The sequence below is a fragment of the Typopeltis vanoorti genome, chromosome 23 (assembly GCF_054136105.1).
Source record: "Typopeltis vanoorti isolate ZY-2024b chromosome 23, IOZ_Tvanoo_1.0, whole genome shotgun sequence".
Classification (NCBI taxonomy): Eukaryota; Metazoa; Arthropoda; class Arachnida; order Uropygi; family Thelyphonidae; genus Typopeltis; species Typopeltis vanoorti.
In genome coordinates this window covers 91254231-91278950 of record NC_143571.1, presented here as the reverse complement: position 1 = coordinate 91278950, position 24720 = coordinate 91254231, and the positions used below count along the sequence as shown (strand labels likewise).

The 24720-nt window shown below is 37.8% G+C and overlaps 1 protein-coding gene across 2 annotated transcripts in view; it reads right to left on the bottom strand.

Annotated features, from left to right (window-relative positions):
• LOC150094058 (uncharacterized) overlaps nucleotides 1-24720 on the bottom strand; it is a 129082-nt gene that overhangs the window by 68001 nt on the left and 36361 nt on the right. The window contains exon 3 of one of the 2 annotated variants that reach the window (XM_090412637.1): nucleotides 21640-21881. The exons of the other annotated variant lie outside the window; for it this stretch is intronic. Coding sequence (XP_090268763.1) covers nucleotides 21782-21881 — 100 coding nt within the window. The 3' untranslated portion in view covers nucleotides 21640-21781. Of the gene's footprint in view, nucleotides 1-21639; nucleotides 21882-24720 lie in introns of those variants that run through there. 2 annotated transcript variants of the gene reach the window in all.

Sequence of the window (24720 nt, the reverse complement as noted above, 5' to 3'; positions counted from 1 at the left end):
CAGTTGATAGCAAATATATAACCATCCAACATAAAAAACACACAGAACAGCAAAACCACTACAATCACTCAGGTGGAAACAATACGATACCTTGGAATTTACTTCGATGCAGATATGAACTGGAATAGCCACATAAACCATCTACACAACAAACTCCCAACAATAAGTGGCAAACTCTACAGGTTAAAAGACATTGTTCCCATACGCCTAAAAACACTATGCCAAAATATACTAAGATACGCTATAACAACGTATGCTTTCTGTGCACCCTACAAACTAAATAGATTAATGTCGCTACAGTACAAAATGACAAAACTAATCTTTTGGGAACAAAGAGAAAATCACGACCTTATAAACATTGCAATGTCAGAACACAAAATACTGACAGCAAAACATTTATGTCACTATGTAGCCTTGCTAAAACATTATTTTAGACATTATTTCTTACTGTCCTTGAAATACATACCGTATAACAAGACCTCAGACTACTAATTATATCACATATAAATACAATAATCACTACTACGGAAAGGCCACGCGAAACTTCTACATCCCAGACATGATAAACAAATTACCTTTTGAATACAGAACCCTTACAAACTACAATAGCCTGAAAAGAGCTCTAAGGATATAACCATACTATGAACAAGAAATACGCATCCAAAATACCATACAAACTTAATGAAATACAATATATTCGTTCAGACTTCCAGTTCAGCGACGCATCCATGCAGTCCAAGTTACTGTGTGTGTGTGTGTGTGTGTGTGTGTGTGTGTGTGTGTGTGTGTGTGTGTGTGTGTGTGTGTGCGTGTGCGCGCGTGCGTGTGCGCGGTGCGCGTGCGTGCGTGTGTGTGTGCGTGTGCTTGCGTGCGTGTGCGTGCGTGTGCGTGTGTGCGCGAATTTCGCAATCATAGATTTCATACCTTCCCAACAGAGCAAACAATCCAATAAATAATAACCAACTGGTGTCATCCTCGATAAGCTTACATATAAGCTTCGAGTATGAAAGCAGAGAAATTACTTCTAATCCAAGACAAAAAAAATATTAAAAAAAAATAAAAAAGTATGTATCATATGTAACGAAAGGCATGTAATCTACGTATCACATATAAACCAATGTATGTGTATTATATGTAAACAAATGTAAGTAATGTTGTATCATATGTAATCGAATGTATGTAGTAACTGCAACAAATGTATGTAATGTAATTTTTTTAAAAATGTAAATCATGAGTTTAGACCGTATGTTTGTAAGAATTAGGAAATACAATATTTTGATTGCACATGTGTAAATACTGTTGTATAATCACACCTTTTTAAACTTTGAAAAAAAAATAGCAAGCTACAACATGTAATATTATACAACTTATGTAACTCTGAACAACATAATTGTAAATTATTACTGTGATTGTTATTTAAAAACACAATGTTATCATCGTTACTATTTAAATCTCCTTATACGTAGCACAAACTGCTGAACCTTGTAAAATAATATACTGATAGATGATCATTGTACATATGTAAATATTTGAGAGAACGATTAAAAAAATTATTATTATTATTATTATTATTATTAATTTTACGATATAATTATATAATAATTATATTCTCGTAATTATAATAATTATAACTCGTATAATAATAATTATATGTATAATTATTATTATACGAGAGGGAAAAAAAATTATTATTATTATTATTAAAAAACACGTATGTAATGAATCTAAGTCAATAAAATGTTAAAAAATTATTGTTATTATTATTATTATTATTAAAAAACACGTATGTAATGTATCTAAGTCAATAAAATGTTAAAAAATTATTGTTATTATTATTATTATTATTAAAAAACACGTATGTAATGTATCTAAGTCAATAAAATGTTAAAAAATTATTGTTATTATTATTATTATTTATTTTTATTTTTATTTTTTTATTTTTTCTTTATTATTATTATTGCACCTTCATGGAGTCCAGAGACTCATCGCTGGAGACCCAATCTATCCACACAATCTACGATACCTCTCCATGGACCCATTAACAGACAAAGCATTCAAAAACTGACTCTAGCAACTCATTTCACTCAATCACAAATCTGCAAACAACAATTTTAGTCCTCGCACCCGTACTAACCATACCTTTATTAGATTTCCAGGGACGACCCACTTGTAATTGTCCCTCTAGCCAAGTGCTGAAATATTTTTCCTATATCTATCCTATAAAACCCTTATAGCAATTCAAATGCTTCTATTATATTCCCTCTTTTTCTCCTATCAGCCAACTTCTGCAATCCACACACCTTGAATCTATCCTCATAGAGAACATTCCACAGGCTACTCACCATCCTGAATCCTCTCCACCGCTCTTCATCCTCAAGAAACCAAAGGGACCAGACGTGAACACAGTAATATAAATGTGAGCGTATCAAGGCCTTATAAAGAGGAATAACAACTCTTATCTCTACTTGTTAATGTGCTCTTCAATAGCCAAGTAATCTTATGGACTACCTTAGCAACCTTAGCAATATGTCCTCTAAACTTTAATTCTCTGTCTACTACCTCTAAATTTCTAGCTTCATCTATTTCCTAGAGTACATTGCAATCAATGTAATAAACAGCTTGTAATCTCCAAGCTTTTTTATTCCAAATTGCATAACTTTACATTTTTTCACATTAAACTGTCACCCATTAAATTATGCCCATATTGATAACCTATTTAAATCGTCCTGGAAGCGCTCCACATCTCCTCGATTAACTAATACTCTATCTAATTTCGCATCATCAGCAAAAAAAACTGAATATTTTCTTTCAGGCCATTTCCTATATCATTTATGTACAAATTAAACAGCAACGGTTCCATCACTGAACCTTGCGCCACAGCGCTAGTCACCTGTTTTCACTTCGATTCTTCCCTTCCATATACCACTTTTCATATCTGTCCAGCAGCAACCCTCTTATCCACTTAACCAGTGCCCCCATTTGTTCTAATTTGTGTAACAGAGTCCCATGTACTATCAAATACCTTTGCAAAATCGTCGTGTAGTCATTTTCTTTATCCAACTCAGCTATTACTCTATTATAAAAAGTTAGTAAATTACTAAGGCATTATCGACCCTTCATAAAGTCATGTTGACCCTCATACAGTATCATATTTTTATCTATTCATTCTTGAATTCTCTTTTTTATCTCATTTTCTAGTACATTTACCACCATGCCTCGGATACTGATTGATATGTAATTTGCTAATGTACTTTTAGAACCTTCCTTATGCAATGGCATAATTTTGCCTTCTTTCCACTCCCTTGTTTCTCTACCAGAGCTGAGACTTAAATTATACAGCGAATTCAAAGGCATTGCCAGTTCCCTTGCACATTCTCGCAATATCCTAGTTGATATTCCATCTAATCCCACAGCTGTATACATTGAGATTCTGCAATATCCTAAGAAGCTCCAATTCATGGACTTGTATTCCAACATTAGAGTCTGTCACATAGGTTAAAGCACTAACCTCACTACGAAGATGTATGCTTGCAAAGTGGTTACTCAGTAACTACTGAACTATTTTATCTGCTTCTGTCTCCTCGTGACCATCATCACTCATTAAGGTTAATCTTCAATAGTAATTCTCCTTCTTCTTACTTGCCACATAACATAAGAACTCTTTGGGATTGCCTTTGACCTGCTCGGCTAAATTCTTCTCATAGTATGATTTTGCCTTCCTAGCCATGCTATTCACGTTTCTAGCCTTGTACTGATCGTGAGTTTGCTGGTCGCCTTTCTCTATATACCCACCACAACATTTTCTTCTTCTGCATCTCGTTCATAATGATATTTCTCATTCATCTAACTCCTACCTGATTAGTCCTTCTTACCCTAGGTATACAATTTAATATTGCTTTATCTTATGCCATTGTACAGATTTGCGCTATTTCCTAAGCATGTCATAATCACCACCTGCTTTATAGTTCCACATGTAGCCCTTCTTGACAGAATATTCCTCGTGTTTTACAATCTCCTAAGTCAAGACCGCATGGTCACTTTCACCAATTAGAGACAATGTTGTCACCTTGGTTATGGATAACTCTTCTGATCCTATGATGAGGAAGTCAATATCTCCATAGTTGAAGTCCCCCATAATAATCACTCGACCTGTATTCATTGTATTAATTTGCGATGCATGCATTCCAGATCATCTGTAGAACTCCCTAGCCTATAGCAACAACCAACTGTATATTTTGTCTTACTGGTCTTAATTTCATACCAGATTGCTTGAAAATGAACGGCCATCCTCTACTCCTTTTGGCTGTAGTTCATCAGCTATGATCGGTAGTACTCTTACCCCCATCTTATCTTCACTATCTTCCCTGAAAATACTAAACCTTTCACATTCAATCCCTGTAATTACATCATCTGCTGTTAGCTAAGTCTCACTAATGCCTATAAGGTTCGGCAAAGTTGCACTAACCAATGCAAAATCTTCTCCCTCTTGTTTCTGATACTTCTGGCATTATAATTATAATTTTAGCATTATAATTATATTTAGTATATAAAAACGACAACATTCCTTTAGTACACCACCCACCGTTACTTTCTGATTGACAACACTATTGAATATTTTTGCTGCAGAGACTAAATTTCGCACTTGGTCATTCTCACACTCACTCGCTTCATGGGCGCCTTGAACTCTCCCTGAATTTTTACTTCAGCATGCTCGGTAAGGAACACTCTCTCCAGATTCCTAACACCAAAACAATTTATATGCAATCCATCCTCATTGTACAAATCTTTCTTCATTCAAACAGAGACCACAGATCCACAAAGAGACATACAATCTTCACCTCGTCGCTCTTCAGTTGTGTCTCTTCTAACAACTCCATTACATCCTCCCTCATAGAATATTTCTCGCCTCTCAAGTCATTTGCACCAACCAAAACAATCGTATCCTTCGACTTACCTTTTTTTGCATCCGGATGGCGTGGCTAACATTGTGAATTTTTTACCTGGAAACTCGACTTTGTCACATTTTGTTAAGTACCCCCCTGATTATTGAGTCTGCATAAATAATTTCTCTTTAACTTATTCTTCTTCTTTGTTCGGTCGGTCTCTGTTATTCCTTCAGATCACCTGCTTCTTTTTTCAGCCCTGCTTAACTCTTGCCCTTCTGCAATTTTTTAATTTTGCACTTTCTCCTAAGAGGGATAACATTTAAGCACGTTATTTCTTTATTAATATCCATTTCGTTCTCTCCTCTATTTCCATGGTCGCACGTTCGACATTAACAACATAATTTTCCATCTTACTGTCGATATTTGTTGCATTCTCTTCACCTAACAGAGACACATTTGAAACACATAATGCACTCTCTCTCTCCCTAGGGCTAAATGGCCTCGCCTACTCCCGTATACGGGAATAAAAAGGCGTTAGCTGATTTTATATATATATATATATATATATATATATATATATATATATATATATATATATATATGCTAGGTGACCAAGGTGTTGCACGTGCGTTCATACCGCTCCTGCCTTCCCCCACCTTTTATACGTTTATCCGAAAGGAAGGACTTATTTTTTTATATAGTTATATTCTCCAAGCTGAGAGCTATCTGCTCATACTAGTAATGCATGCGTAAGTGTAGTGATAAGTGATTTATGACAGTGTTCTTCTCCTGGTGTACGAGTTCCTATATATCTTCAATTTCGACGCCATAATTCCTTCTTCGACACCTGCATCCCTCACCTGAGGCTATAGCCGGCGAAGGATTACCCGCCATGGCAACTGCACATTCATGTTCTACCAAGGATTTAGCAATTCAAAGACCCCCCCTACGACTTCGGACCCTGAAGGAAGAGCAAAGTTCACCGGAGCAATGTACATGGAAAACAGGTCAGTCAATTCAAAATCTTACGCTAATGTTGTATCTAATGGAAATATCCTATCGTCTCCCAAAACACTGATCTCACACACGAATGCCACATCAGTCAGCAATAAACCGATTAACGCAAAAATAACTACCACTGTTATGAACGTCATTTCCCGAGAAAATGGGATTGTTATTTTCGCCACCAAAGAAAACATCCCATTAGAAGATTATCTGACGGCGATCGCCCAAATTGTACCCGCAAAAAATATTACTGACGCTTCCCGCGTAGCTGGAACTGTGCAGGTATATTTTAGCCATATCTCATGGGCACAAACGGTACTGCAAAAAGGCGTCGATATCGGCGATTATCACTTCGAAGCAGCCCCAATAGCACTGGCCCCGACAAAAGTAACAGTATCAAATGTTCCCCCTGAAATTCCTCATCAACTCATCAGATCCATGTTATCAAGATACGGTTCTGTCACAGGAAAAATACGGACATTGTCAGCAGCCACGAAGAAGCCAAGAATTTGCCCATGTCAAAAGCTTTCGAAGACAGACATTAATGCACTTTCCAAACAACGACGCACTACACGACCTCCCAAAATTAATCAACACGGACATAAATGGAATAACCTATACTTTATACTTATCTTCCTCATCACAGTGCTTCTTTTGTCACGAAGACGGTCACATTAGGAAACAATGTCCCTATATTACCAACAGTTTATCAACAAACATTCCAGCCCAAAATAGTAAACCAGCTGAACAGAATAACATCGTACATGAAGAAAATCAAAGCATAGGAAAAAGTAAATCAGAAATTCTCTCCTCATCACGAACTTCAGAGGAAAGAAAATCCCGAACTGAAAATGACAACGCTCACGTCGCTCTTGAACGCCTGCCAAGTAATGAGATCCAAGGCTCAGATAACGAAGTCTCACAACACGAAAACACGGATCTTTCCAACAGAGATGACAAAGACGAACTAATTAAAAGAAATCCCCAGACCCAGCAACCAGAATCACCAACTCAGCCACCCACTAATTCAAAACCTCACCCTATAGAAGAAACTACTCAAAATGGCCTTTCACCATCAGCAGCCAGCCAAGGAGAAACAGAGTTCCCAGACGATGAGGAAACTGTATTTCCACATGACGACCTAGAAGAAGAGGAAGCTGAGGGCGAACTTCCCCACACTGAGGGTCCCCTAACCATGAAGCAGCTGTCATCCTTCATACAGAAAGTGCGAAGTTCTCTCACAAACTCACCATAACCCTCAAATACACCACAAGAATCCTGGAACTAATATCTCAACTTCAGGACCTACACTCGAAAACTGAAATGTAAAAAGAGCAGAGCAGAGGTTAACAGGAGTAAGCGAATCTACTACTTAATTAATGGGGTAAAAACACAGTACTAGGAACAATACTAGATTAAACTTACAATCAAACTTTCATAACTCAATGTCTATAAGCCTTTTCTCTCTCAATGCAAGAGGATGTGCCTCTGCTCTACGCAACAGAATAGTCCTTGACCAGGTACAAAACTATCATATAGACCTAATACTTCTGCAAGAAACAAACATCAACTAATCATCCAATTTATCCAGAAGATGGGCAGAGTGGCCTTATGACTTACAGCATTCTGCAACCCAACAACATCATGGAGCAGGAGTTAGCTTAGGTGTACATCATAGATCTCCCTACAAACTAAAAGTGATTGCTGATATACCAGGATGTGCCTTGTATGCTCACATAATAGCACCCAACCATAATACCCTGCATGTGTTCAACATCTACAGTATATACCACAGCAGGATGTTCTGGCATCACAAATCCTGGATTTCGTCCAAAACCATCTTTCTAGTATAGACCAAGAACATGACATAATAGCGGGAGACTTTAATTGCACTCTTGACCAAGAAAAAGACAGATTTCAGTGTGCTGAACATCGTAGCCAATTAATAAACAAACTTCAAACACTGGTAAACGACGTCTTTCGGCATCAACATCCTGATAAGAAATCCTACACATGGAGGTCAGCAATCACAGCGACAAATAGGCCACTCTACCAAGCACGACTCGACAGATACTACATTTCCAAACACACCTTGCCTCTAGTTAGAAACATCTCACACATCCCTTCCTACATTTCAGATCATTGCTTCGTCAAGCTGCAACTTTCATTATCTTTTGAAGCATCCAAATCAGGAAGTGCCTATTGGATCTTCAACAATACTCTCCTGAAAGATCCAGTATATATAATGAACACTCAGGCTTTAATAACCAACCTCACTCACTCGAAAGTGGATACAGAACCAATGAAAACATGGTGTCCCCACTTAAAATCACGAATAAAATCCTTTACGCAGATCTACAGTCATCAGAAAAATCAACAAAAGAACATTAGAATCAGACAACTTGAAGAACAGCTCAAGTATCTCCCAGAAGAAAGCCCTGAACACCATTCTGCCTTCCAAGCCATGCAAAGACAGGCAGAATTATCGGCAAAAGGTGCCCTACTTAGATCGCGGCATACACAAATAAATCTTTCAGACGCCCCACAAAATATTTTTTCTCTTTGGAAAAAAAAATGCCAGGCAGCAAATTCCATCTCTGCTATCAGAATTCAAGATGACAGCATCACAGAGGACCCAAGTAAAATCACCTCTGAAATCCAACAATACTACAGGAATGCTTACAGCACTGCAGGAACATCCCATCATGCCATTCACGAAATACTGAAAGAAACAAAAAAAATCTCTGCAACAGATCGGAACCACTTAGAAAAGAAAATCACGCTAGATGAACTGAAAACCGCATGCACATCTTTGCCAAAGAACAAATCTTCCGGCTTTGATGGTCTCACGTCAGAGTTTTTCCAAGTCTTCTGGAATCAACTCGGACCACTTCTCCTCAAAATACTGCAAGAAGCCTACATCAATGGCCTCCCACAATCCGTCACGACCTCAGTAGCACGATTGATACCAAAGAAGGGAGACCACACAGATATCCGGAACTGGCGTCCAATCTCCCTAATTAATACCGATTGCAAAATAATTTCCAAAGTTATAGCAAACCGAATAAAGCCAACACTGTCCGAAGTTATTGGCCAACATCAAACGTACTCTGTCCCAGGAAGATCAATGCATGATAACCTCCATTTAATAAGAGATCTCATCCACATCGCAAACAGCCAGCATGAAGACCTAGCTCTCGTCAGCCTTGATTAGGAGAAGGCTTTCGACAGGGTAGAGCAGGAGTACCTTTATGATGTTCTGAAGGCATTTGGCTATGGTCCTCTCATCATTGAAACAGTGCAATTGCTTTACAGAGATGCACACTTCTGTTTAAAAATCAATAACAGGCTCACTCGCACTTTGTCATACTCTCGAGGGATCAAGCAAGGATGGCCCCTCTCCAGTCAATTATACACACTGGCCATAGAATCCTTTTTAAAAAGAGTACACGACACCATCATCTCCAAACGAACCAGAATAATAGAGCCACATCAAAAAATTACCTTATCAGCATATGCCGATGACGTCACGGTAATAGTACGAAATGAAGAAGAAATGACAATAACCGAGGAAGCACACAGACTATATGCACAAGCCTCAGGGGCCAAATTAAATTCTGCCAAAACCACCGGCTTGTGGTCAGGCAGATGGAAGTCTAGAAATGATTCTCCGATCGAATGTACCTGGTCAAGCGAAGGACAAAGATACTTAGGTGTGCACCTTGGCAACATCAAAATATATAACACACTGAACTGGACACAGCTGCACAATCGTTTTAAACAGGTGCTAGGTAATTGGAACAGCGTTCGTTCCATGTCTTCACTTAGAGGAAGAGTAATAATAGTTAACCAGATGGCTGCGAGTGTCTTATGGCATACCCTCAAAGTACTCACACCTCCTGAAGAATTTCTCTACCACATTCAAAAGGAAATCAAACGTTTCCTCTGGAACAAAACTCACTGGACAACATACCCTCAACTCTGCAAGCAAGGGAGTTCAAGGCCTGATTTCCCTTAAAAACAAGATTAGATCCTTCAGGATAATCCTCCTCCTAAAGACACTTCAATGCAATCACACTTATGTAACCACCTTCGATTACATGACGAAATCATCCACCAGAGGACTTACACTTTCCACAATCCTCCGAATGGCCAGTCCTGCACCATCTCCTCCTAAACTACCTCATTTTTACAAAGACGTTCTATAGCAATGGAAAAACACAGAACTTCACCACACACTCACAGGATTAACAGAGTCAGCTGTACTTACAGAACCACTATTCGCGAACAGAAACATCACAAGTCTCACAACGGGCCAGCCTTTTCTTTTCCCTACATGGAACTGGGCAGGAATAAGAGTCATAGGAGACCTCCTAACCCACACCCTAAAGTGGAAAGCATTCACAAGCCTACCAATGAAGAACCCAAAAACTGACATAAGCAAGCCTATGTGGCTTGCTTATGTCAGTTTTTGGACTGCAAGCCTCCATTATAAAAGCCTATCCAGATATCGCTACACCTCAGGAAATCCGTATTCCTTCTAGAAACTGCTCGGGGCAAATATTTCATCTTGTACAATCTGAAGCCTCACTTCCAATTCTTCCCTCCAACTACAAGAAAATATACCACTTCCTTATGTCAGTGGCCCCATTCTCGCCCTTCTTATATTCAGCCTTAACACTCTCATCTACAAGGCTGCATATACCACACAGTTTTCAGTGGAATCTGCCATATAAATCAAAATGTGCCAAACCAGATTCCGACATACAGTGGAGACTATGGCATAACATCTTGCCAACTCCTTCTAAGCTCTACAAATTTCAGCTAAGAGAAACGGATCTGTGTCTATTCTGTGACGTTTCAGGTACCTTGGAACACACCTATCTGACCTGTCCCGCAAACAAAATGATAATCACCTATGCCCGATAATACTGCCTCGAGCACTTGTAACTACGCACACAGCCAAGAAGACTACTGGAATTTAGTCCACACAGAAGAAAACAGACACAGAACATGCAATTTCCTCTTCATCTGAGCTAAGGTCATCATCTACAGCTTCTACCTAAAACAGACAAGAAGTAACCAGCACCCATCCATCACTGAAACTGCACAAACCCTCATGTATATCCTCCGTCGGAAACTAAAAAGCAGGCTTATATTGGAACTTGAGCACTTCAAAGAAACAAGAACTGTCGCGAAATTCATAGAGGGGTGGAATCCGACTGGTACCCTCTTCTGGATTGACGACGACAATGTGCTTCATCTGAAAGATAACTCAGACTGAAACTGAACTGTAAATTTTTAATTCATTTGTTGCATTCTCTATTGTACACCCGAAAGGAAAATGTTTCTTTCTCTGAAATATATATACTTATATAATATAAAAAAAATATATCTATCTATCTATCTCACAGAGAGAGGCAACTGACCAACTCCTTTCAGCCTTCAAACAAAAGGTGAGAAGTCGGATCCTACACGAGCATCACCACCATAGGCAAAACAACACCTTAGATCTTTTCCACCAAGACTGGAATCCACGGAATCAACTCCTGGCTGAGCAGGGCGACTGCATTATAATCCACTTTCCCCACATAGAAGTGACACCATGCCCCCCCCCAAATAAAGGGGGAAGAAGGATTGTGAAGGATTGTTGTGCTTCAGTGCGAAAATTAGTCAGCTGGCACTCTCATGTAAATAGATAATATTGTGCTATAGTAACTCCTATGTTCTTCCACATTTATGTTCGTATACAGTTTCATGTTAAAATAACTTTCAATGGCTTTAATCTAAATTTAAAAAAAAATATACTTCGCATTATAAGTGACTTCGATGTAAGATACCTCAACAAGAGTATGAGCATGTAACCTCTCAGACTGAAACTGAACTGTAAATATTGAATTCATTTATTGCAATCTCTATTGTATACCCGAAAGGAAAACGTTTCTTTCTCTGTAATATATATACTTATAATATGTAAATAGTCCTTGTTACCTATCCTCTAATGAATATTTTAACAAGTTAATAAAAAAAAAATATCTATCTATCTATCTATACCAAAAAAAAATGTAATTCGCCTTATAAGTGACTTCAATATAACATACCTCAATAAGAGTATGCAAGAGTATGAACATGTAACCTACCTGCCTGACTGCAGACAACCCAAAACCGGTTAATCCTGTATATAAGATTGTTATGTTAACAATAAAAAAAAATAATAATAAATAAAAATCTCTCCCTTGGATTCCCGAATGTCTGGTACCTGGTCCGCAGACGGAATCAAATACCTGGGGATTTACCTAGGAAACATGCCCTCTTATGTGGATAAGAACTGTGAAACACTAAACAAACGTTTCAAGCAAGTGCTAGGAAAGTGGGCAGCAATACGAGCCTCTGCCTCCACAAGAGGGAGAACAATAATCGTTAACCAAATAGCCACCAGTGTCCTTTGGCATACACTAAAGATTCTCACGCCACCAGTGCAATTCATCAAGCAAATAAAGTCAACAATCTATCGATTCATATGGAACAAAACAAACTGGCTTTCCTACCCCAAGCTATGTACTTCTCTCAAAGATAGAGGACAAAATTTGTCCCTCACACCTTCATTGACAACAGGATAACAACGTTCTGCGCTCGATTTCTCATTAATACCCTACAACAGGAAATATCACACAAATGCGCCACTGATTATGTTTTCACTTCTGCCACTAGAGGTCTCTCTCTCTCTCCACAACCTTAAGAATGACAACAGCTCAAGTGCCTGTAAATTTAACAAACTTCTACAAAGATGCCCTTCGACGATGGAAGAAGCTAAACCTTCAGCACACAGTGAAGACAGGATCCCTACCTGAAATCCTCATGAAACCCATCCTCCACAACATGATGGTGAGAAATCCGATCACTTAGAAAGAGATTTTCTTTCCTCCATGGAGCTGGCGAAGCGTGAGGATCTTGGGTGACATTCTTTCTCCAACCCTCACCTGGCGCTTTCCAAAATCGCTCGAAAACCTGGAATATGGGAATCAGTCTGAGCAGATACACACTGTAAAGGCCGCTTTTTAAGCCTGACAGCATAACAGAAGAGGGGCTTAGCCCTCCTAACTCAGAAGATCCGGCGCCTATCTTTCTGATAAAAACCAATAACTCATGGGAGAAACTTACACCCAGCAACACCAACAAAATCTACAGCACTCTAACACAACAGCCGAACCAAAGCACTTTACTGGAAAATCCTGCATGATCTGATCAAATACTATTTCACTGGGACCTACCATATCGCACAAGAGCCATCAAACCTGACTCAGATATTCATTGGAGAATGTGGCACAATGTATTACCCACTCCTACTATATTACGAAAATTTAACTCAAAAGTCTCAGATAACCCTGTACTGCTACCAATTAGGAACAGTCCGGCATATCTACTTGGAATGCTCAGTCAACACCCAATTAATCAGCTTGTCTCGGGAAACGGCAGCTCTCACCTTGGTAGTCTTCATACAGAAGAGGAATATTTCAATCTCTTCCATGCGGAGTCAAATAACCATTCATTATGCAATTACCTCTTCATCACCGCGAAAGCGGTAATATACAACTTCTACCTCAGATATACAAGACCAGACAGCTCATCTACTTCACAGAGAGAGGCAACTGACCAACTCATTGCAGCCTTCAAACAAAAGGTGAGAAATCGGATCCTACACAAGCATCACCACCATATGCAAAACAACACCTTAGATCTTTTCCACCAAGACTGAAATCCACATAATCAACTCCTGGCTGAGTAGGGCGACTGCATTATAGTCCACTTTCCAGCATAGAAGTGACATCATCCCCCCCCAAAAAAAGAAAGGGAGAAGAAGGATTGTTGTGCTTAACGGTGCGAAAATTACTCAGCTGGCACTCTCATGTAAATAGATAATATTGTGCTATAGTAACTCTTATGTTCTTCCACATTTATGTTCTTATACAGTATCATGTCAAAATAACTCTTAATGGCTTTAATTTAATTAAAAACAAACAAACATGTAATTCGCCTTATAAGTGACTTCGATGTAACATACCTCAACAATAGTATGCACATGTAACCTCTCTGTCTGACTGCAGAGAACTCAAAACCGGTTAATCCTGTATATAAGATTGTTATGTTCACAATTTAAAAAAAAAATTTTAAATCTCTACCTTGGAACACACATATCTAACATGTCCCGCAAACAAAGTGATAATCATCTATGCCCTGAATACTGCTTCTAGAACTAACTACGCACACAGCCAAGAAGACTACTGGAATTTAGTCCACACAGAAGAAAACAGACACAGAACATGCAGTTTCCTCTTCATCTGTGCTAAGGCCGTCATCTACAGCTTCTACCTAAAACAGACAAGAAATAACTAGCACCCATCCATCACTCAAACTGCACAAACCATCATGTATATCCTCCGTCGGAAACTAAAAAGCAGGCTTTTATCGGAACTTGAGTACTTCAAAGAAAAAAGAACTGTCACGAAATTCATAGAGTGGAATCCAACTGGTACCCTCTTCTGGATTGACGACGACAATGCGCTTCATCTGAAAGATAACTCAGACTGACACTGAACTGTAAATTTTGAATTCATTTATTGCAATCTCTATTGTATACCCGAAAGGAGAATGTTTCTTTCTCTGTAATATATATACTTATTATATGTAAATAGTCCTTGTTACCTATCGTCTAATGTATATTTTAACAAGTTAATAAAAAAAATCTGTCTATCTATCTATCAGTGGCCTTATCACCCAGCTGGAAGAATTAAGAACTATTCTGGCAGGAAAAAGAAGGAGAAAAACCACCAATCTCAGGAAAAGGATATACTACCTGATAAACGGGCTTGAATCCCAGCGGAAGCGTAACTATCCGTAAAGGAAGTGAGGATTACCGCACCAAATAAAACTAAACCATAAAATAATGAGCACCTCAATAAACCTTCTCTCACTAAACGCTAGAGGATGTGCCACACCACTGCGAAACAGGCTGATCCTGCAGCATATCCTTGCCACCGGCCAGAAATAGTTATGCTGCAGGAAACAAACTTCCATTGCAACAGCAAAGCTTCATATCAACACTGGAAGAACTGGCCTTATACCATGCACCACTGTCCTGCCATACAACTTCATGGATCTGGAGTCAGCATTGAAATTCACCAAAACAGCGCTCTAGAAGTAGAAATAATCGATACCTTTCCTGGGTGTGTAATATATGCACTCATTACAACTCAGACAGGAAATAAAATATATATCATTAACATATACATCCCACAAAATGACCAGCTTGCAGTGCAGGTACTGGAGTTTGTGCGAAACCACCTCAGCAAGGTCAATGACCACATCATACTGGCAGGGGATTTCAACTGCACTCTGGATCCTGCAATGCCAAGAACATCGACACTCACTAGCTCAGCTTCTCCAGGATGTAATAAATGACTTCGAGCTGACTGACACCTTCAGACACTTGCACCTACATGAGAAAGTGTTCTCCTGGAGAGCCAAAGGTGGTCCTACCAGTGTCCTATACCAGGCACGGCTCGACAGATACTACACATCGATGCACACAATACCCTACATCAGGAGAGTCACATACCATTCATCTCATGCATCAGACCATGATTCCATCCTTCTTTACATTTGCATTCCTGGACACACCAGATACAAAGGAGGAGCATACTGGATATTTAACAACAGCCTACTAAAGGATACAAAATATCTCAGAACCTCTAAAATCTATATCGAAACTCTCATCAGAGATATACCTACTTCACAATCAATTTCCGAGTGGTGGTCACTTTTTAAATCCAAAGTTAGGGTATTCACCCAGAAATATAGTCACCGAAGAAATTTGAATAAGCATTCAGCCCTTAAAAATTTGCAACAATAACAGCAATTGCATCATCCAGAATCTGAGGAATACCAGTCCCTAGAAGCCACCATACGCTCACACCTAGCGCACTCTGCAAGAGGAGCACTAATAAGAGCACGACGCAAACATATTAACTTCGCAGATGCCCCCACAAAGTATTTCTTCTCACTAGAAAAACTCCAACAAGAGTGCACCACTATATCTGCTATTAAAACAGATAATAGAAACATCATAGAAAATCATGACGAAATCCTCTTATATACCTTGCAGTACTACAAAAATTTGTACCAAGCCAGCCCAACATCTATGGAGGCCACGAATATAATTCTCTCCAATGGGAAAAGACTCTCACCAACAACAAAGAGTAACACAGAACTCCCCATCACGTTACACGATCTGAAAACTGCCTACACCTCCTTACCTAAAGATAAATCTCCTAGCATAGACGGGCTCACCACTGAATTTTATCAGTCCTTGTGGGAACTGCTTTTTCCTATCCTCTACAGAGTTTTTGTCGAAGCGAATACCAATGGCTTTCCACTCAATATGACAACATCAGTTATTAAACTCATTCCAAAGAAAGGAGACGCGACGAAACTAGAAAACTGGAGACCCATCTCTATCACAAACACCGACTGCAAAATTATATCCAAAGCCATTGCCAACAAACTTAAACCCGCTCTGAGCGAAATAATAAATAGGCATCAGAGCTATTCCATCCCTGGAAGATCTATCCACGAAAACTTACACCTCATAAGGGATCTCATAAGCACAGCGAACAACAACAGTGAAACAATGGGTCTTGTAACACTAGACCAAGAAAAAGCTTTCGACCGCGTTGAACACCTTTACCTCTTCAACTGCTTGAAAGCATTTGGCTTTGGCTCAGACATCATTCACTCTATTAAAATGTTGTATGCCAAGGCACAGTTTTGCATGAAAATAAACAACAGGCTTACCATAACTACACCATACAGCAGAGGTATTAAACAAGACTGTCCACTCTCCGGTCCTCTTTACACAATTGCCATTGAACGCTTTTTGTGTAGACTCAGCATGCTGCTCAGAGCATGCCGCCCTAAACTTCCCTACCAAACCATAACCTTGACAGCATATGCTGATGATGTTACAATCATAGCCCGCAAAGAAGAGGACTTCCATAACATACAAATGGCATACCAACAATATCAGGCAGCCTCAGGAGCCAAACTAAACACACATAAAACCATAGGACTGAGGTGTGGCAAATGGAAAAACCGAACCGATTCCCCAATGTCTGGTACCTGGTCCACAGAGGGAAACAAATACCTGGGGATTTACCTAGGAAACACACCCTCTTATGTGGATACGAACTGTGAAACACTAAACAAGCGTTCCAAGCAAGTTCTAGGAAAGTGGACAGCAATACGAGCCTCTTCCTCCACAAGAGGGAGAACAATAATCGTTAACCAAATAACCACCAGTGTCCTTTGGCATACACTAAAGATTCTTACGCCACCAGTGCAATTCATAAAACAAATAAAGTCAACCATATATCGATTCATATGGAACAAAACAAACTGGCTTTCCTACTCCAAGCTATGTACTTCTCTCAAAGATGGAGGACAAAATTTGGTCTCCATTGACAATAGAATAACAACGTTCCGCGCTCGATTTCTCATTAATGCCCTACAACAGGAAATATCACACAAATGCACCACTGAGTATATTTTCACTTCTGCCACTAGAGGTCTCTCTCTCTCCACCACCTTAAGAATGACAACAGCTCAAGTGCCTGTAAATTTAACAAACTTCTACAAAGATGCCCTTCGACGATGGAAGAAGCTAAACCTCCAGCACACAGTGAAGACAGCATCCCTACCTGAAATCCTCATGGAACCCATCTTTCACAACACGATGGTAAGAATCCCGATCACTCAGAAAGAATTTTTCTTTCCTCCATGGAGCTGGCGAAACGTGAGGATCTTGGGTGATATTCTTTCTCCAACCCTCACCTGGCGCTTTCCAAATTCGCTCGAAAACCTGGAATATGGGAATGAGTCTGAGCAGATAGACGCCGTAAAGGCCGCTTTTCAAGCCCAACACCAACAAAATCTACAGCACTCTAACACAACAGTCGAACCAAAGCACTTTGTTGGAAAATCCTGCATCATCTAATCAAACACTATTTCAATGGAATCTACCATATCGCACAAGAGCCATCGAACCTGACGCAGATAATCAGTGGAGGATGTGGCACAATATATTACCCACTCCTACTATATTACGAAAATTTAACTCAAACGTCTCAGATAACTGCCTCTTCTGCTACCAATTAGGAACGGTCCGGCATATCTACTTGGAATGCCCAGTCAACACGAAATTAATCAGTTTGACTCGGGAAACGGCAGCTCTTACCTGTGGTAGTCTTCATACAGAAGAGGAATATTTCAATCTCGTCCATGCGGAGTCAAATAACCATTCATTCTGCAATTATCTCTTCATCACCGCGAAAGCGGTAATATACAACTTCTACCTCAGACATACAAGACCAGACAGCACAGCAACTTCACAGAGAGAGGCAACTGACCAACTTACTGCAGCCTTCCAACAAAAGGTGAGAAGTCGGATCCTACACGAGCATCACCACCATAGGCAAAACAACACCTTAGATCTTTTCCACCAAGAATGGAATCCACGGAATCAACTCCTGGCTGAGCAGGGCGACTGCATTATAATCCACTTTCCAGCACAGAAGTGACACCTTTACCCCCCCCCAAGAAAGGGGGAAGAAAGAAGGATTGTTGTGCTTAACAATGCGAAAATTAATCAGCTGGCACTCTCATGTAAATAGATAATATTGTGCAATAGTAACTTCGATGTTCTTCCACATTTATGTTCTTATACAGTATCATGTTAAAATAACTCTTAATGGCTTTAATTTACAAAAAAAAATGTAATTAGCCTTATAAGTGACTTCGATGTAACATACCTCAACAAGAGTATGAGCATGTAACCTCTCTGTCTGACTGCAGAGAACCAAAACCCGGTTAATCCTGTATATAAGATTGTTATGTTTACAATAAAAAAAATATCTCTCCCTTGTCCTTTGTAAACTGCATGTTATCATTGGGTTTGTCGATGATTGAGGGCACTGCGATGGCGAGACGCGAGGAGTTCTTTTTGTCGTTGACTTTTGTTGCCGCCATATTTGCTCCATACGTTTGGCATAGCAAGCGCTTACACGTGGCTGATTTTTAACCGGAAAGATAACTAATTTGATGCACTATAGGTACTTACAATTTGAGCAGAAGTAGTCAGCTCCTTAGTACTCGCCGTTAAGATTTATGTTGAATGATTAATTTTAAACAAAAGCATTTACAACAAACGTAAAATGCGGGATCACAGTTTAACGTATCTTATTCACAGAATACAGCAAAACGTGAATATTTCAGTTAAGGGGAGTAGTAGTCCGGTCACTTCTGACAGGATCAAGATCAAGATAAGATAAGTAATCGTGACGTGATTGGTTGTTGAGATGATGACGTCATTTTTTGTAAAAAAAATCACTACTCTGAAATTAATGCAGGAATGGGGGGGAGTGTTGAAACTGATATCCATGTAATTGATTATTTTAGAAATTGTCTAATGCTACCTATTGACATTGTTTGAGTTATCTGAAAACAATTCATTCACATAAATGAAATTCCGGACTGTTAGAATTTGGTTGTTTTACAGAGAGACAGCAGATAATTAACCCCAAAAACATGACTTAAACTCTTAAAGTTTGATATAGAAAAAATATTTGTACTCTCTGGATAACACAAATACAAATTTTACCTTTCTCCACACAAAGTAAGATAAAAACACATCAACATTATATCCAACAGCATGCGAAAATATGTCGTTGAGTCATCTACACCAAAGGTTCATTTTTGAAGGAATGGTCAGGGTAGGGCATAGTAAGAGTAAACAGTACTATAAGAAAAAACATAGAGTAGAGTAACTTTCGACCTAAGGGAATCATTCATCCACTGCAGCTGCTGGTTTGTGTTGTGGTGTTTTGTGTTCGGTAGTGTAAAAATAATGGTTGAACCACAAAATTCTTTGAAAGTTTCTTTGTGAAAAGTGATAATTGTTCAGAATTTTACAACAGATAATTTACCCAAAATATAAGATCAGAGCTAATAATCAGTGAAATAATAATAATAATTATAATAATAACTATTTATTTGTGGTTCCAAATGAAGCAATGTAAGTAGAAGATTGAAGGAAAACGAATATGCAAAATCTACAGTGGATGAAAAATACGAATTTTCGGTTATCATTGCTATAATTTATGTACAATTTCTTTTGAATAAGACTTCAAATTTATTTCCTAAAGAAATTTGTATTTCTGATGGAATTATTGTAAGATATGCATTGACAAATTCACCTTGTAGTTGGAAAGAATTACCTGAAAGAGATAAAAAAACAGAATTCTTGGTTAATAAAATATAACCATCAGCTGAAGTGGAAAATTGGTTCACTATCTCTGGACAAACTAAGAAATTGGATGATAGAATCAAAATGCAAATATCAAATATTACTCGCCAAAGGAAGAGAAAAATCGAAAACATTAACGAGGTTAATAGGGAGGCCTGTTCTTGATTTAAATGAAATTGGATGCCCAAAACGTGAAAACATAACATGTACTTTTAAATGTTTTTGGAAACATAACGAAAGATTCTGTACTTTTAATAATTCTCAGAAGTATATGTATTGGTTTCAAAAAAAATAAATATGCAACCCTTAATTTTACTACAGTAATAAATTCCCAACGAACACCAAATGAAAAATTAACTTTCAGATGAGAGTCACATTGTCAAAACTCACATGATGGCAATTCCACAAGCATGGGAAGAACCTATGAACAACAGTGCAAACGTAACAATAAGAAGATTAAGGAACAAAAAAATATATTGTATTTTTCACTTTATTTATTTTCTGTATGTTAGATTCAGTAAATGCAATTGGTAAATAATATGTCATTCAAATAAAATGCATAAATTGAAATGAACAAATTGGGTGTCGTTGATGTGTTATACAAATTTAAGTAAGACCATAATATTTTTATTTTTCCTTGTGAAATTTCATGCCACAAAATAATCAGAGACTTTTTTTTTTGAAAATCCACTCAATGAGACTGTGTCAATTCTTGGAAGCAAAAGGAAACAGGTATTAAATTAATAGGCAGAATTTTAGTGGAGAATATTTCACCTCAAAAGTGACAAAAAAATAAAATAAAAAGGTATCATAGCATGCAGATAACAAGTGAATCAATATGCATATATCGAAAAATACTTGCCATTGGAAGAGAAAAATCAAAAAACATTAACGAACTTAATAGCCAGACCCGTTCTTCATTTAAATGATACTAAATGATGAAAAAAAAAAATATGTACATGAATTTCAAAATTTTGAAAAAGCTGATGAATTTCTTGTTTGCTCTGATCATTAATATTTATTTGAGGGTAAACATTTTTTTTCTTTACAATTTTTCTTTCTTTCTTTCTTTCTGAGCTAATTTTCATTTGAAATAAGAATAAATGATTATTTATTTGTATTGGAAAGAATATCTAATACAATAATTGTGTTAAAATATATATATAAATATCACTACTGTGAAATAAATGTCAGGCTGAGAGGACAACAGTTAATTGGGCTAACGGAAATGAGTTTTACATAGTTGAAGTATGTGAAAACCATAGTTCAACTTGTTTTAAAATGTCACATGGAGAAAACACACATGAATTACACGTAAGCACCAGTAGCAAATCATACACTATAAACATCAACGCAAATGTTAAATCAGAAGAATAAGAAAAAAAATACTGTCTTTTTCACTTTATTTAATTCCTGTATGTTAGATTCCGAAAATACAATTTGTTAATAATATTACAGTCAAATAAAAGGTAACATAAAAATTAACAAAGTACATATTACAGAGCTAATATTCATTTGAAATAATAAGAAATAACTATTTATTTGTTGTGCTGGCAAAAGAAGTTTCTAAACGAAAATGCCGTGGTGAGTTCAAAACCTTGTTTGTCTCATATCCGTTACTTAAATTACTAATGCTAAAGAAAAAATAAATAAATTCCAGTTACAGAAATAGCTTATGAGCACAAGGAATCGAATTTAAAATTAATAGTCATATTGGTTTAAAAAAATAAATGCAAGCATTAATTTACTGCAGCAATAATTTCCCATGGGAACGAAGAGTTCCAACCTAAACACATGATTTCTCACCTACATACAACAAATTGGTGACCAGATAAGAGAGATATTTTTAAGATGAGACTTAGTGAGAATTCTACAGTGCTGGAAAATAAATTCACATACATTTTATTTATTTATTAATTTTGCTCAGTTATTCTGTTAGAATATGTAGTTAAACTGAATTTTAAAAGTAAAATCAATTAAAAAAAATCATTTCACTTGTCAGAATTCCATACTCTAACAGCACTCTGAATTCGAAACAGAAAATAAAACTTACTCTAAACAAAACGGTGCATAGACTTTCCCACCAAGCTTGGGAAAACATACCATAAGCAGCTGTGGGAAGGAATTAAAACAGAGAACCAATCGGATAGTAATCTAAATTAAGTAGTCAACTAGCCTTTCTGGTTGTTTACAGAAATATCTTTCAACTCCTATGTTTTGTGCGTTTTTGTGCTGTGAATATATGTTAGCCCCAGTAACCTATAATGAAAAAGTCTACATTTTCAGACTTGTGTTTGTGTTCTGTGCTGTAAATATATATTAAAAATGAACAATTTGGAATATTCAGCAAATCTAGATAGTACCAAGACGTTCCCATTCTGGAAAGAAATGTAAGTTAGTTTTTTTTTTTAACTTAAACATAACAATTGATAATTGTAATTTCAATAATCACTGCTCTTATGTTTTGGTAAGCGTAATTCTAATACTGATTAGTTTTTTTTTTTCATAAGAATAATCATAGAGTACATATTAGAGTATCAACCTGGATACATTAGCGACTTTTTATGTCTAATGTGTGTGTGTGTGTGTGTGTGTGTGTGTGTGTGTGTGTGTGTGTGTGTGTGTGTGTGTGTGTGTGTGTGTGTGTGTGTGTGTGTGTGTGTGTGTGTGTGTGTGTGTGTGTGTGTGTGTGTGTGTGTGTGTGTGTGTGTGTGTGTGTGTGTGTGTGTGTGAGGGACACCAGCATATAATTAAATTATTCAGAAAAGCCTAATCACTGTCGCCAACTCTACTCTAAGAATTCCCACCCTTTAACAGGAAAGAAACACCCCAAACTGTATTGGAGAATTAGTTCACCCATCTATAGACAACCAAACACAAAACTTCTTGATGACAAAGACGGATGTGTATCACTCTGGGAAAATTCCAAGATATCTTATTATCTCAAAAACATCGCCCATAATTCCATAGGCAAACCAAAACACCATGTGATATCACAGAGCGACATGTGTTACCCAGAAATTTCCAAACACAACAGATGAGGGCCCCAGCGAAATTCCAGACATTTCCAAACTTTATCTTATCACTATCCATCACCCATAATACCATACGCAAACCATTTACTTATCTACAACTCATTACAACACACATCCAGGACCCTGACATCGCTTCCCCTTTCAGCCTACCCCTATTTGGTTCATAGTATCCCAAAAATCACGACACGAAAATAATATCTTCATTTTCCATTCAAAACAATAACATCACTTATTTACAACTAACAAATACCATCACTTATCTTCATCTGAAAACAACACACATACATGTCACGATTCCTTATCTTATCTTGATCTTATCAGAAGTGTCCCACCAATCACGACACGATTCCTTATCCACTAATATATCTTCCTTTCCATTCAAAACAATAACGTCACTTGTTTACAACTAACAAATGACGTCACTTATTTACAACTAACAGATTAGGTCACTTATCTACATCTCATAACAACACACACCCACGTCACGATTCCTTATTTTATCTTGATCTTGATCTTGATCTTGTCAGAAGTGCACCACCAATAACGACACGAATCCTTATATCTAATCATCACCCATAATTCCATACGAGAACAAAACAAACAACATGACATCACATACACAGATGCTCCGCAGAAAAATTCCTAACATTCCAAACTCATGACGTCACACACAATGACGTCATCATCTCAACAACTAATCACGTCACGATTCCTTATCTTATCTTGATCCTGATCTTGTCAGAAGTGACTGGACTACTACTAAGCGGTCTATGTGGAACTACAAGGTAGTTTATTGTGATACACTTAGGAGGAAGCTTGAACTACTACCATAGCATAAACTGTAGGGGAAGGTTGTTCACAGTGCATAGGGGATAGTAAATGGGTATTAGGACAAAGCAATATCACAATACTCAATACTACAAGGTTAAATTGGGGAGGAGGTAAACGAATGAGTAGTATCATTATTTTGAGCTGCAAACAAAGATAGCTAACTCATACACAGTACAAAGAACTGTTAAGAAAGTTAATCAGCTTGGTAAGGAAGGCAAAATCTGATAATGAGAAGGTAGCCGAGCAGGCGAAAGGAAATCCAAAAGAGTTATTTCTTTACATAACAAGTAGAGTAAGATTGAGTATTGAAGGGTAATATTATAGAGTACAGATGGAAGAGAGATAACAGAGTCAGAGGAATCTCTGTTGAACTACAGAGTGACCATTTTGCAAGGGCTTATCATCCAAGTGAAGATGTTATTATGGCAGTGGTGACAGGGACTGAAGTCAGAAAAGCGGTTGATGATTTGAAGGTACTTTGGATATTGCAGAATCTGAATGCAAATAGAGCTGTGGGACTAGATGGGATATTGGCTCACGCTTGAAGAGAACGTTCACGAGAACCGGCAACATGTTTGATTAGATTGTTTAAGGCTGCCAGAGCTGA